The sequence below is a fragment of the Ictidomys tridecemlineatus genome, chromosome 11 (assembly GCF_052094955.1).
Source record: "Ictidomys tridecemlineatus isolate mIctTri1 chromosome 11, mIctTri1.hap1, whole genome shotgun sequence".
NCBI classification, from domain to species: Eukaryota; Metazoa; Chordata; class Mammalia; order Rodentia; family Sciuridae; genus Ictidomys; species Ictidomys tridecemlineatus.
The window spans coordinates 26,907,179-26,921,485 of record NC_135487.1 but is presented as its reverse complement, the minus strand read 5'-3'; the positions used below and the strand labels follow the sequence as shown (position 1 = coordinate 26,921,485).

At 42.6% G+C, this 14,307-nt stretch overlaps 1 protein-coding gene across 2 annotated transcripts; it reads right to left on the bottom strand.

Annotated features, from left to right (window-relative positions):
• Positions 1–2,666: 2,666 nt before the first annotated feature.
• On the bottom strand, positions 2,667–14,192 carry Utp11 (UTP11 small subunit processome component). Of its 2 annotated transcripts, XM_013362210.4 has the most exons (9): positions 14,020–14,192; positions 10,677–10,738; positions 8,914–9,016; positions 8,429–8,542; positions 7,852–7,945; positions 7,626–7,756; positions 4,660–4,770; positions 3,842–3,926; positions 2,667–3,054 (listed from the first exon to the last, which is right to left on the bottom strand). In XM_013362210.4, the coding sequence occupies exons 1-8, from the start codon at positions 14,080–14,082 to the stop codon at positions 3,843–3,845; spliced, it is 762 nt and encodes a 253-aa protein (XP_013217664.1). In that variant the 5' UTR covers positions 14,083–14,192; the 3' UTR covers positions 2,667–3,054; position 3,842. The 2 variants fall into 2 exon arrangements, with proteins under 2 accessions (XP_013217664.1, XP_077882073.1); XM_078025947.1 differs by lacking the exon at positions 2,667–3,054 and having other exon boundaries at positions 3,272–3,926.
• Between the last annotated feature and the right edge of the window lie 115 nt (positions 14,193–14,307).

Below are 14,307 nucleotides of genomic sequence, written 5' to 3'. Positions count from 1 at the left end.
AGAAGAAAAGATGGGGGAATTTTCAGAGCTCTTGGGACAAGTTGTTTCTGCTGTAGAAGCTGGTTTTTTTTCCACTCAGTAATGTGAAAACATGAAACCCGAAACCAACCCCCCACATTCGTCACCTCAGAGAGAAGCCTTTGGGGTAACTGGGAGAAAGCTGTAAATGAGTCAGGCTGATTCAGGGCAGGGGGGGCTGCCCAACAGCCTCCGGGCACCATGGTTTCATTAACTCTTATGATCTGCGCGTGGCCATCAGGTGACAGACTGGAGAGGAAAGGGCTTCCTTCCCACCTTTCTCTTATCCTCAAATACAGCAGACCCCTGCCTAGGAGCTGGATCCTTAGCTCTGTTCTGGACCAGCCCCTATACCAGCCTGCAAGAACTGAGGGCTTCAGGCTGCACTACTGGTGGGCACCAAGGTGCTCCCTCACATGAACACGTGAAGCAGACAGTTGGATAGGGAGAGTTGACCCAGCTGGGACAGGACTTGAACCAAGCAGCTCCTTCCAGTCTCCCAAGTCTCTTCAGTGGACTTAGGCGCATTTCACGTGTGCAGTGCCGGGAACCATGGTGCCCTGGCCTTGCACATGCAGGCACTCTACCTGAGCTGCAGCCCCCACCATGGATTCACAAGGGAAGCACGGCCTCTCCAGGTTTATCAGCCGCCCTCATCCTTCCCTGCACTTTCTGCTACAGATCCAGGAGTCTGTGTGGGCTATGCCAGCAGGGAGGCTCCGTGACCCGGCTGGCTAGAGACAGCACACCCTCTGACCCCAGAAGGCAACTGCACAAGCCCAAGAAACCTGCAGGCTGAGCCTCAAGTCTCAGGTCCACCCCCTGATTCCTGCATTCACCCAGGGCTTTAGGCCAGAACTCCCACCCAAGGCCCTGCCCGCCCTTCCCCAATGCCCTAGGCACAAGGCTCCAGGAACTGGCAGGCTGAGAGCGCTTGAAGAGAAGGGAGCCCAGCACTAGACACTGACTTACCTCACTGTTTCAAGTCCCAACAGGCCCTGGCCTCGCCGGCCTCCACAGGCAGGCAGAGCCTGAGTGTTGGCTGCTGCGCTGCTGGAGGATGTGCAGCTCTGGTTGTTCAGTGCCTACAGCCAGCAGCAGAGACGGCAGCCATAACCCACCCTCAAAACCCCAAGGAGGGAGACCTTACCACACCCTGGGGGAACCACCCTCTGGGAAGCCTAAGGCTCTATGACAGAGCCCTGGGGAAGACCCCAATGCTCCCCATGTGGACCTCCCTAGAAATAGGAAGGGAAAGCCACATCCTGCCAGGTCTTCATCTTGGAGCCACACTAATCTTGAGCTTGGGGAGACAACTCCTTTTTCACGGGGGCTCTCCCCCATGGCATTAAACTCAGTAATCAAATCCGTACTAAGCACTCCAGAGTACATGAAGCTTGTGACAGAAGCAGTGTGCTCGGTGGGTGGACACCAGCTCCCCAAGAACGAAGCCCAGCAAAGGGGCAGCAGCTCCACCTGCTGGGCCCTTTCCATTCTGCCACCAGGAATGTTTCCTCTACACCCAGAAAATCAGATTGTTTTATTCAATCAAGGGCTGACACTCTCCTGCTTTGGTCAAATAGGTTTTAAGATATGACCATGGACTGAGTCAGGTTCACTTTCTCTCAGACAGACCTAGGGATTCAATGTGGTCCATCTAACTGCAGCTCTGGTTTATACAACAGACCCAAAACAAGAGTCCTAAGTCACAGAAAAGCTGTCCATCTTCACAGGCTGCCCACAGTTCCCTTGGCATAGCCAGTGATATCCCATGAGCAGCCCAAATCATTCCAAGTCTAGAGACATGGAACCCAAGGAAATGATACCGTCTCTGCTCACCAGTGAGCCCCAGGTGGAGTCCCACTGAGCACCAAAGCACCCGGCCTATTCTCTGAACCTATGAGGCTGGAGCTTGTCACTTAGTCCTAAGGGGCAGCCAATCTCTTCCCTTAAAATCCTTAGACCTCAGAGAAAGCCCCTGGTGTCACAGCAATTCAGGACACCCAGCCTCATCCCCTATGGTCCTGATTGCCACCAGCGTGGAGATTATGGCACTCTGAGGATGGACTTTCCTGCTCTTCAAGCGTCTGTTTTGTGTCTGTGTACCAGAGGATGTGTAGGTGTGCCTGTACCTGTTTGTGAGGCCCAAGTTCTACGTGCCTTGTGCATCTGTTAAGAGAGCCTACAAAGCACGTGTGCCTTGGTGTGGGTGTACACTCCATGAGAAGGCATTCAGGGATATTCCCTGTCCTCCCCCACCTTTCCAGCAGGGGCAAGAGCCTGAAAAATAACACCCAGCCTTTGATCCCAGAAACAGTTTGCTGCTTAGTCTGCTCCTCCTCACCATCTAGGGTAACTGTATGGATTCAAGCTCCTCCCAACCTCACCTCTCATCCAGCCAGGATCTCCCAGCGCCTGCCCAACATCCCTGTGGTGGGTCCCATCCCTGGCCTAGGACTTGAGTCTCAAGACTATCAATCAGCTCAGCACCTCCCCCGGGGAGCACACAGACTGGAAGCACTGCCTTCCTGAAGGCAAAAACTGCTGCCTTCCTTTCTCCTGGCCCTTCTTATTTTCCAGTACATCTTGAAGAAACAGGCTTTCATTCTAGAAAAATAAAAAATACAGGACCCTAGTAGTCATAAGGATTTGTTAAGTATTAACAATATATATTTTTTATTTTCAAATCCACACACAGCTGCTGCTCCTCCACGGGAAGGGTGTGAACAAGCCTCCTAGAACCCTGTGGTGCCCTGTTCTCCCACACTTGCCCTAGGCAGGCTCAGTCCTGTCCTGACGGGTCTTGGCCTAGGATCCCTACAAGGGCAAGGAAAGGAAAGGTAGGAATGTGGAAGAAGAAAGCTGCCCTGCACAGCCTGGGGTCTGTAATCTCAGGGTGAAGCCGTTTTCAGTCCTGGAATTCTGAGTTGAGCAGGAATGCAGAGGAAAGGAGCAGAGACAGTTCCACTCTATTCTGATTTGAGCTTCAATGAAGAACTGGTCCCCCTGTTGCTTCCTAATTCCAAGGATTTCTATCTACAGATAAAAAAATAAGAGAAAAAAAATTATTCTTTGACAACTTTTGAAGCCACCTGAATAACCAATAAAAGAATGACGATAAAATCAGTTTATCCAAGGGCTGGGGATATAGCTCAATAGGTTAAGTGTTTGCCTCCCATGCACAAGGCCCTGGGTTCAATTCCCACCACCACAAAAAAAAAAAAAAAAAAAAGTCTCTCCAGTGGATAAAACATTGGACAATCATTAAAAACATTATTTTAATTATTACTATAAGCATATTACTTTTGAAAAATCCAGTGTTGTAACAAGACAGAAAGGAGCCAATGACTTAAAATTAGGAATATAAAATTATTTACCATAATTACAAATACAAAAGACAAAAATATAAACAAAACAGAGGCACAGCTTTACAAAATGCAGAAATACCCTGGAAGCTCACAGTAGCTCTTTACCTCCCAAGCTTTAGCTCTCACCATGCAATAAATATTTGTTGTTCTTGAATAAGTACTGAGATGATGAAGGAATTCATCTACTTCCTACTTTGTTGTAATGAGATTATGTAACTTTCACAATGAAAAAAAAATTAAAGTACTGTCTATAAAAATAAGACTGATTTCACAACCCAAAAACGATGACATGGGGGAAGGGACTTTAATGTTGTTCAGAGAAAGACTCAAATATCAGATCAATAAATCATGGTTACAAACAGGAAAACCATGCCATTTGGACTAATGGAATTGAAGTTATTACTCCCAAAATAGAATTATTTTCAATGAAAAACGATAAGCCTTATGTATAGCACCTCAACGTTTTCGACGACTCTGAAATTTGTAAATAGCTGGGGAATTCACTGTTTCTTTCTTCACCTTCACCCTCTGAGTTTTATCCTATAAAAGAATAAAAAGATGATGGTCAGTTAACAGAAAGAGGGTTTCATAAAACAGGAAGATTGACAAGCTAACCCCAAGATGCTGTTCCCAAAGTTCTGAAGAAAAAAGTGCCCTATTGCCCTAAGCATCCACCAAGTTCACTTCCCCTGGGCATCTGAATGGAATTACCTATGCCTAGTCCTTGAGGAATTGGAAGGAGAGAGGTGATTAAATAATGGTTTTGTTTTAAATTATCATTTTAATTCTCTCATGGAACCCCAGTTGAGAAAGGGTATTCTAAATGATCTGCAAGGCTAAAGAATTTGACATTTAAAGAAATGATAATAATACGAAAGCAGCATCTTATATTCTGTAGCTCTGCTATTTAACTACACAATGTTGTCTATTTTTAAACACCAATGAGTGACATGCACTGTTTTGTTAACCTGTTTAAATGTTACGGGAGCTGCTCATAAACTATAAAGTTCATATGCTACCCGATCCTACCCTTTGCTGTTCCAAGGCACTGACTAATAACCCCCTTATTACCTTCTTAATCAAGGAACATTTCAACACTGTTAGGGCAACAGACACTGGCTCAAACCACTGCCCCTGAGGAGCAGACATTTTCACTGGGGTTGATTTACACACAGCTGAAATCCAGTCTCAGTTAAGACCTTTACAAGAAAAAAATTAAATAAAAAAAAAAAAGAAAGAGAGCGAGAAAAGGCCCAAAGCTCTCTCTCCTCACCTGAAGATCTTTGCGTGTTTGAATTTTCTGCGCAATAACAAACAATTCCTTCTCTCGTTCAATCCGCTGTGTCAGGCAATTATATTGCTTTTGCCTTTCTTTAGCTATTCGCTACAGAAGAAACACAAACACTTTAAATAAAACAATTATAGCAAAAATTAATTTAAAAGTATTTTGGATTTCAAAATGTTTTAAGCTTTGGACTACAAGAAACTGGTTCCTGAGCCACTTAAGCCCAAATGTGTAAATGGTTTCATCAGCTCTCTCCTTTCTTCACAATCAACATAATTTGATAACTACAAAGTTGTCAACCTTAGGAACATCACATTCTAAAGCTGAAAGAAACTTTGGAGACTATCTTATCATGATCTGTCTTTTTATAAATTCAGAATGAGGCCGGGAGAAGAAAGTAACTGACCCAAGGACACATGATCCTGGAACAGTCTTCTGGATTCCAGGAATTTCTCCTTCCCCTACATTAGGCTGCTTCAACCTCTGTGCGAGAGCCTTGGTTACCTGACATGATGGCAGGGATGGGCCAGTATCAGAAACCCTGCACAAAGTGATAGGGAGCAGCAGAAGGGACACCTGGCAGTGTGCTGCTACCAGAGAATCTTAAAACACCAGAGAGGAGAAGGATTTTTTTCCAGCAAGGGCTGACCTGAAAATTCTCACCATTATGACTCCTCACGACCAGGAGATTCCTAAAATTGGGGGAATCATAAACCTCTGAGACACTTATGAGAGCTTTAGATTCCTTTCTGAGATAACACACAGGTTGAATATTCCTTATCCAAAATGCTTGGGAGTAGTAATTTTGAATTGTGAAATTTTTTAAGCTTTGGAATACCCGCATGTGCATAACGAGATGTCTTGGGGAAGAGACTCAAGTATAAACAGAAAATTCATTTGTTTCATGTACCCTTTATACACTCACAGACTGAAGGAAATTTTGTACAATACTTTTAGTGTGTCTGCGTTTTGACTGTGACCCATCACATGATGTCAGGTAGGGAATATTCCACGTGTAGCATTACATCAGCACTCAAAAAGTTTTGATTTTGGAGCATTTGGATTTGGGCATTTGGGATCAGGGATGCTCAACCTATATGTACCATTTTTGTTTTTGTTATTCTGGAACTGAAGATTGAACCCTTTACTACTTAGCTACATTTGTAGACCTTTTTGTTTTTTATTTTGAGACAAGGTCTCACTAAGCAGCTGCAACTGACCTCAAAAATTCTCCAGCCTCAGCCTTCCAAGTTGTTGGGATTGTAGGTGTGCACGACAATGCCCGTCTCCCCACCAGTAATCTCTTAATAAAAATGATTTTGCTTTAAACAAAACAGCTGAATGAAACTACTAGACAAAATGGCAAAATCCAAACCTTCTTTACTTCTCAAAAGCTATGACGGTGAACTATTCTGCATAGGAGTTTGGAATACTCATCTCTTTAGAGACTACCTCAAGACTTGAGAAGTGTCAGTGAACAGCTAACTGAAAAGACAACTAATTGATAAACAGGGTTATCACAAGAACACTAGTCAGCCAGCCCCTCAGCTGGGAGTGTTATCTACATAACGAAGCATATCACTGGCCTCAGACATCAACAAGTCACCAATTCTAGCACAGTCTCACAGCAGTGGTTCAGACAGCTTTTGTTTTCACTTTATTGCACAGACTGTCAAATTTATGGGATTACCCAATATAGTCAAACTAATTAGGGGTATTTATATTACTAAAGCAAGTTTAGCTGCCTCTGAGCTAGAGAAAGCTGCTGTGAAATTAAACATTGGAAGCAAAACTGATGCGGTGTAAATGATTCAAATCAAAACAGAACAGCTGTCTGCTTGAAACACATTGACAGCATTTTTTTTTTTTTTAATGAATCAGTCAGAAGTGAGAGTTCAACTCCAGAAAGCTTTGAGGAAAAGCATGTCTTCTCCACAACCCAGTTACAGTGCTAGAAAACACCAGAAGGAAAAGTCACTACAAAATTTTCATTACAAAAATGTAATACGAAAAGATCTTTTAATATGTATTTACCGCCAAAAGTTTGATATCAAGATACTGTATACCACATTCCTTCATCTGCAGCGTCCCCTCCCTGCTCTGCACTTTGAAAATGCTAGAATCTATTACAAGCATTAAAAGTGCACCAAGCTGGGCAGGCTGAGCACAGCAGCACACTGCAATTCAAAGGACTGGGCAGGCTGAGCACAGCAGCACACTGCTGATTCACAAGTTCAAGAACAATCTGTGCAATTTAGACCCTGTCTCAAAATTAAAAAAATAAAAAAGAGCTGGAGCCAGGTGTGGTGGTGTAGGCATGTAATCCCAGCAACTTGGGATGCTGAGGAAGGAGAATCATAAATTTGAAGCCACCTTCAGGAACTCAGTGAGACCCTTAGCAATTTAGCAAGAGCCTGTCTCAAAATTAATATGTAAAGACTAGGGATGTAGCTCAGTGGTCAAAGTGACCTTGGAGTCTATCCCCAGTAAATGGGAGTGAGGGGAGGAATGCACTAGGCACAGTAGGGCACACATGTAATCCCAGATACTCAGGAGGCTAAGGCAAGAAGATCCCAAGTTCAAGGCCAGTCTTTACAATATAGCAAAACCCTGCCTCAACAAAGAAAAAGGCCTAGAGATGTAGCTTAATTGTAGAGTGCCCTTGAGTTCAAACAAAAAGGGGAATATAAAGCACAGTGGGCCAGAGCTGGGACTCAAACCCAGATTTATAAGGCAAAACATAAGCTCCTGACCACTTTAACACACATTCTCCAATCTCAGAAAACCAAGCAACCCTCCTCCACTTCCAGCCTCATCATCAAATCCTTCCATTTTTCAAAAAGAATTTAAAGAGTTTTCCAAATAACATATTAAATGCAGTGGCACAAAAAAAAAAAAAAAAAGGGACCTTGATTTCCCTAAACTCCTATCAGAATAACAATGGAGAAAATTACCTTAAGTCCAGTCTGGTGCGTAATTCCTTTCACTTTCTCCTTCTGCAAGGTCTCGATCCTGGGTCTATTAAAGACTCTATCAACTAGTTCTGGGGCTGTTTGCAGGTGAGTTGCAATATCAAACTGTTCAACTAAAAATCAAAACAAATCTTAAGACACTGCCTGTCGCACACCAAACAGAGAGGACTATGGTACACTGTCCCAGAAACCCTCAAACATTTCATACCTTCTTTTTTGGTATCAAAAAAAAATACATGCTTATTCTGTTGCTTCCCCTGGAAATCCAGCAGATGGAGCTCTGATTTTAGTCTTTCAATTTTCTAGAATACAGAATATGGTCTCACTTTAAATTGTGATCTTCTGGAGTTTCAGAAGTAAATTTGTAAAAACTTAGACCATTTCACATGATTATTACCAGCCAGCTAAGAATCTGTTTCATTCTTTTAAAGTCAAGGAGTACTAAAATATATCAAGTACCAACTACATGCCAACTGGGTTAAGCATTTCACAAAACTCACTTAATAACAATCCTATGAGACAGAAAAGAGGAAACAGCATCAAGGAGGTTATTTGTCCATAGTCATGGGGCTAGTAAATAGCAGAACCAGAATTCAGCCCATGTGTGTGTCATTCTCAAACTTGAACTCTCTTCTTCACCATGATACACTTCTAAATCATTATCACAATCAAGCAAATATTAAGTTTGTAAATGCCCAAAGAAATTAACTGATAACTTGAGATTGACGGGTTTGTTTCCCTTCTTAACCAAGAAAAATATATTAGAACAAAAAGTAAATTGTTACCTTAGCTTCTGCAACCCTTTTCATTTCTATGTATTTGATATCCTGAGTTCTCATCAGCTTTAGCTGTTCTGGCGTTACTTCTTCCTTAGTTTCCTTAATAATATGAACTCCATCCTAAAACCCAAATTTAAAAGATATATTCCAATTACAATAAGGCCATTAATGAGTTGTTGGCATAGATCACTGTTTGAACAAAGACAACCAGAAACTGCATGTCACCAGTAATCCAAGGCACTAGGCCTCCTAGGTGCATGTTTGAGGTGGCAACTCCATACATTTACTCTTAGTACATCTCAAGACATTAGATAAGGCAGATACTGAAGCAGGAATGCAAGCTGCAGGTTTGCCTTGGGCACTGACCAAGAGCATGTGGATCAATTGGAAAGAGCTGATTAAAGCCAAGAATCATTCTGATCCAGCTTCTTCCCATCTTTATTTTCTAACACATGGACCTCAAAACATCCATTGATTCACTAGGCACCCACCTGGAGCTTAACCCGAGTCATTTTATAGTAGAATTCATCTGGATTTTTTTCAAGAGCCTTCTTCCGGAGAGCTCTGAGGAATTCTTGTTTTTTATGATAATCACTAAAACACAGATTAAACAGGGCCATCAGAAACAAAACATATATAAATACACACACAAACACACACTCAATGAGCAAACTTTATAAGTACCTAAAAGTTCACATAAAAGGGAAAAGTGCTAGGAAGTGATATTGGTCAAATTATATTGTTATATAATTTGAATGAATATGTATGAATATGTAACAGTGAATTCCATCACTGTTTAACTATAAGCACTAATTTTAAAAAAGGTGGGGCTGTGCATGGTGGTGCATGCCTGTAATCCCAGCAGCTCAGGAGGCTGAAGCAGAAGGATTGCAAGTTCAAAGTCAGCCTCAGCAATTGTAAGGCGCTAAGTAACTTAGCAAGACCCTGTCTCTAAATTAAAAAATACAAAAAAGGGCTAGGAATGTGGCTCAGTAGTTAAGTGCCCCTGAGTTTAATCCCTAGTACCCCCCACCAAAATGGTGGGGAAAAAATAAATAAAAATGCTAAGGACCTAGGAAAAAAATAAATACATAAAAGTTTACATAAAATAAGACAAAAAAACCAAAGTGGTGACTGGATCTGATCCATACTCCACTGTCCCTGAGTTGGGCTTGTGTCTCTACAGGGTCCACAATCTAACAATACACTCCCATCCCAGTTATCTAAAATTCACTGCCTCTACCCCACATGTCTTAGTGCCACTTACATCATTACAGGGAACCAAACAGAGAAAAAATTAAAACTTCTTAAATAGGGTTCTGGTGCCAGCTTCAGCACCAAATAACAAATATTTTAATTCAGAAACCACACAGTGCCATGGAGAATAATGACTCGAATGGGGGACTCTGGAGCCACAGTGTGTGGGTCAGATCTGACTCTATCCCTTCTAGTTAAGTAACCTTAGAAAATAAGTTAGTTAACTACTCTATATCTCAACTACATAAATGACTATGGTAACAGTAACCTACCCAGAAGGTTAAATGGAATAAATGACATTATGTATAACCATAATGCACTTATTAAAAAAAAAAAAGGAACAGATGAGTATAATGAGTATAAACCCAATCATAACACTCAATTATTACCATTGTTCTCCAAAACTCTGGGACTTACAGAAATCCACTTAATCCATTGGCACAGACCATACCCAGAGCATAAGAAGGAACTCAGCTGACATGTATGGCTAGCAAATAACTATAAGTGTTTTGCAAATGTAGGGCTAAACAAAAAGAATGGGCATAATTGTTTAATAAAATGTTTTCTAAGTCCATTATCACCCACGCTCAGTCTCATGAATCCATCTTTCACATCTCTTCATTCCACACCACACACATGGTGATGTAAGAAGACTCAACAAATGGAATTTCAGATTATATCTTGCACTTCAAGAAAAGGGAGAAAAGAATATTCGGCTTTTGGTTCAAACACAAAGGCAAATCAAAGCCACTGTGAGAAAGCAATCTGCAGCAGTATAATAAAAAAGATTTACAATGCAACTGGTTAAATAAATAATGCTCTGCCTAAACAAAAAGAGAAGTTTAAAGTCGTAGAAAAATATTTAACAGGCTGCCAGAGCCAAGGCCATTTTATCAATGGCAGGAAGTTATTCCCTGTTAGACACTCAGGCACTTCGGCTGCAGTGCGCGATGTTTTCAGCTTTCTTGGCAGCACCTCTACCAGAAAGAAGACTCACTCTGCACGAAGTTTGTAATCTTTCTTTTTCTCCAGAAGGCCCAGATGTTTGCGAAAGCCAGGCTGGAAGACAAAAGAAAAAAAGAGCAATTAGTTTCTTCAGCAAGCACATGCTCAGATCAACATGACACCTGAGGGGAACAAGAGTCTCTGCAGTGCTCAGTAAATCCATGTCCTTGGAGCCAAACCCTACTCTGCTCCTTCCCCCTCCCAGCAACTGGGTTCCAACAAGGATGAGAGGGACCAGGCAGATGCCAGGCGGGTCACAAGCACTGCCATAGTAGGTTTCTTGGCCTATTAAGGACAGAGAGAGGCAACAATGACTCGGCACTAAGCACACAGTTGCCAGTTGTACTAAAATTACTACCAACTTAATCCAAGGGCTTATAAAATACTATGAAGGGAAAACATAGTAACAGGGAGGCAACTGTGTAAGGGAGCTATATTTAGAGTCTGGAGACTGGGGTTCAAATCCAAGCTTTACCGCTTAACAATCTGTAACCTTGGACAAGTCACTTAACTTCTCTGAGCTGCCAATTCCTAACTGTAAAATGAGAACAGTACTTACTTTGCAGGGTTATAACGAAGATTCAAGGAGCCTCTGTAAGTGGTAGCGCCTGCACATGGCTTAATACACAGCAGGTGCCCAGCCTATGTTTACTGTTGTTATTGTACCTTTGGTTCAAGGTATGAGAGAAAACCAAGTGTATCAAAAAGTACTTTCTCTGACACAGACTTGGATAGCATGAAGGGTACAATGATTAAATCCTGGTATTATCTTTCTACAAGCACTTGTTAGTGTCTCTGCTAGATGCTTTGCTTATATCATCTTTTGTGTGTGTGTGGGGGGGGGTGTGCTGGGGATTGAACCCAGGGCCTTGTGTATGCAAGGCAAGCACTCTACCAACTGAGCTCTATCCCCAGCCCTGCCTATCTCATCTTAATAGGATGAATTTTTTTTTTTTTTTGGCACGAGGGATTGAACTCAGAGGTGCTTAACTACTGAGCCACATCCCCAGCCCCTTTTATACCTTATTTAGAGAAAGAGTCTTGCTAAATTGCTTAGGACCTCACTAAGCTGCTGAGGCTGACTTTGAACTTGTGATCCTCCTGCCTCAGCCTCCTGAACCACTGAAATTACAGGCAGGCACATGGCTGACAATTTTTATTTTACAGCCGTGGGAGGCTGACAAAGTGGAAAAAGAAAACTCAAGAATCAAAAAGAGGGGCTGGGGATGTGGCTCAAGCAGTAGCGCGCTCGCCTGGCACGCCTGCGGCCCGGGTTCGATCCTCAGCACCACATACCAACAAAGATGTTGTGTCCGCCGAGAACTTAAAAATAAATATTAAAAATTCTCTCTCTCTCTCTCTCCTCTCTCACTCTCTCTTTAAAAAAAAAAAAAAAAAGAATCAAAAAGAGCAAAACATCAGGCAGAAAACTTAAAATCTGTCCTGCAAGTCCACTTGCAGGTATATCTGAATTACAAAAGGAAAACTGATCCTGCATCTGAAATAGTTTACGTCACATTTACCTCCTCCATATAGTAGTTTCCCCACTGCCTCACTGAAGGGACCTACAGAATAAAATCCAAAGTACCCAAACAGGGAATGCTTCAATCAGTGGGTTACCCAGCTTCCAGCAAGGCCATCTCCTTTCTCCGCCCACAAAGACCTTCTTTTCCTACTCAGGCAAATCCAAATCAACTACTTGCTGTAACTTTGGATACACTATTTCTGTTTCTTTTTTCTTTTTATATATATATTTTATATTTATATAAAATATTTATATAAATATTTTTATATAAATATTATATATATATATTTTTTTAGTTGTAGATGGACACAATATCTTTATTTATTTTTATATGGTGCTGAGGATCCACATGTGCAAGGCAAGCACTCTACCACTGAGCCACAGTCCCAGCTCTTACACTGTTTCTTTAAACACCACATTTCTTATTTGTAAAATGAGGGTAACATCCACCTCATAGGGATGCTAAAGGAATATATGAGACAATCCCTGTAAAACATGTAGGGCTGTGCCTAGGATACTATTATGCTCAAAAACTGAGCTTTGCCTTCAAAGGCAAATTGCCATCCAAGTCCAACTAACTTCATCACAATGCTCTCATCATCTCCACCCTTCCCATGCATTTCCTTCAGCTGAAATTTTTTATGTGCTATCTCATATAAAGTTGTGTCTTTATTCATCTTTTAGTATGAAATAAGGATTCAAAACACCTGACATAATTTCTGGCTTTGCCACTAGCCAGCTATAGCTGTGTGACTCTGGGCAAAGTACTTAACCTATCTGAGCCTTTTTTCCCTTATCTATAAATGTGAGGAAATAATAGTACCTATTTCCACATAGCTGTTATGAATTAAACAAAATAAGTGAGTAAAATACTTTGCCCTTTGATGTGCACTTCTACCTACTATTAATTTTAGATAGGTCCACATATAATCTCCCAGAAAGATCACAAATTACACTATCATGCCCAGTATACTAATGCACAAATAAAGAGCACAGTATTTGATAAAGACATTAAGCAGGAAGACTGAACAGTGGTTAAGAGGCCTCGGATCTGTTCCATTAGTCAGCTTTACGACTGTAGATACATCCTTCCACATCTCTTCCCCATCTGTAAAATGAAGTTGGACCAGGTATTTCTAGGGAACCAATTTTTCTGAATCAGATATTAGGTGACTCTTCAGAACAGTCAAGTGAATAAACTGATTCTACAAATGATCTTATTTCTCCCCCATTCTCTCCACACAGACACATTCTCCTCCGAAATCCTTCAACTGTTGCCTAAATTTAGCGTCTGTAAATAATCCAGTTCCTCTCTAGACCTCAGTCTCCCCACCTGTATAATGCAGCCAGAAAACACCACACGACAGAGTGAAGCCAAAACATGGGGCAGATTTTCGTGGACCACAAAGCTCACGCATCGAGATGATGCCACATTAGTAACAACATCTCTCTGGTCACTGCAGCAGGCAGAGCTGGGCGTTGATGTGCGTTCGCATTCCTGCTGGGAACTTGTTAGCTTGTGTGAGCTTTGCCCTCAACTTTCCCGAGGATGGCCCGGCACTTGGACACACACCATCTCTTAAGTTACCCACTGAAACCTGGGAGGGTAGATTTGATCGAGGTATGGGAAGCAGCGTGCTCCAGTCCCACGAGGCTGCGCCTCGGCCACGCGGGCGTGGTCAGCAACATTTGCGTGAAATTACATTCAGCACCTAAGCACCGGGACCAAGACCCCGGGGCGGTGAGGAGCTTGGGGCGAGAGCAGCACATGTGGGCCAGGCGAGAATTCGTGGGGCCTGTGCGGTCCTACCTGGCTTCTCTCTCGGTGTTCCCGCTGCCGGGACTTAGCCGCCTTGCGAAATGCCGCCGCCATGTCCGCTCAGTTCTTGAAAAGCTCACTGGACGACACCGGTACCGCACCTCCTAAGGCTCCGCGTCCACCAATCCCGCCGGAAACAGGTCCCACACTCAGCTACTTGGAACCGCCTACTTCCGCTCCGCAGCCTATCAGAAGCCTGAATTACCGGAAGTACGTCTCCCAGCCAAGGCGACCCCCGCAAGCTGCTTCTGGGAGTTGTAGTTTCCTAGGTGTCGTCTC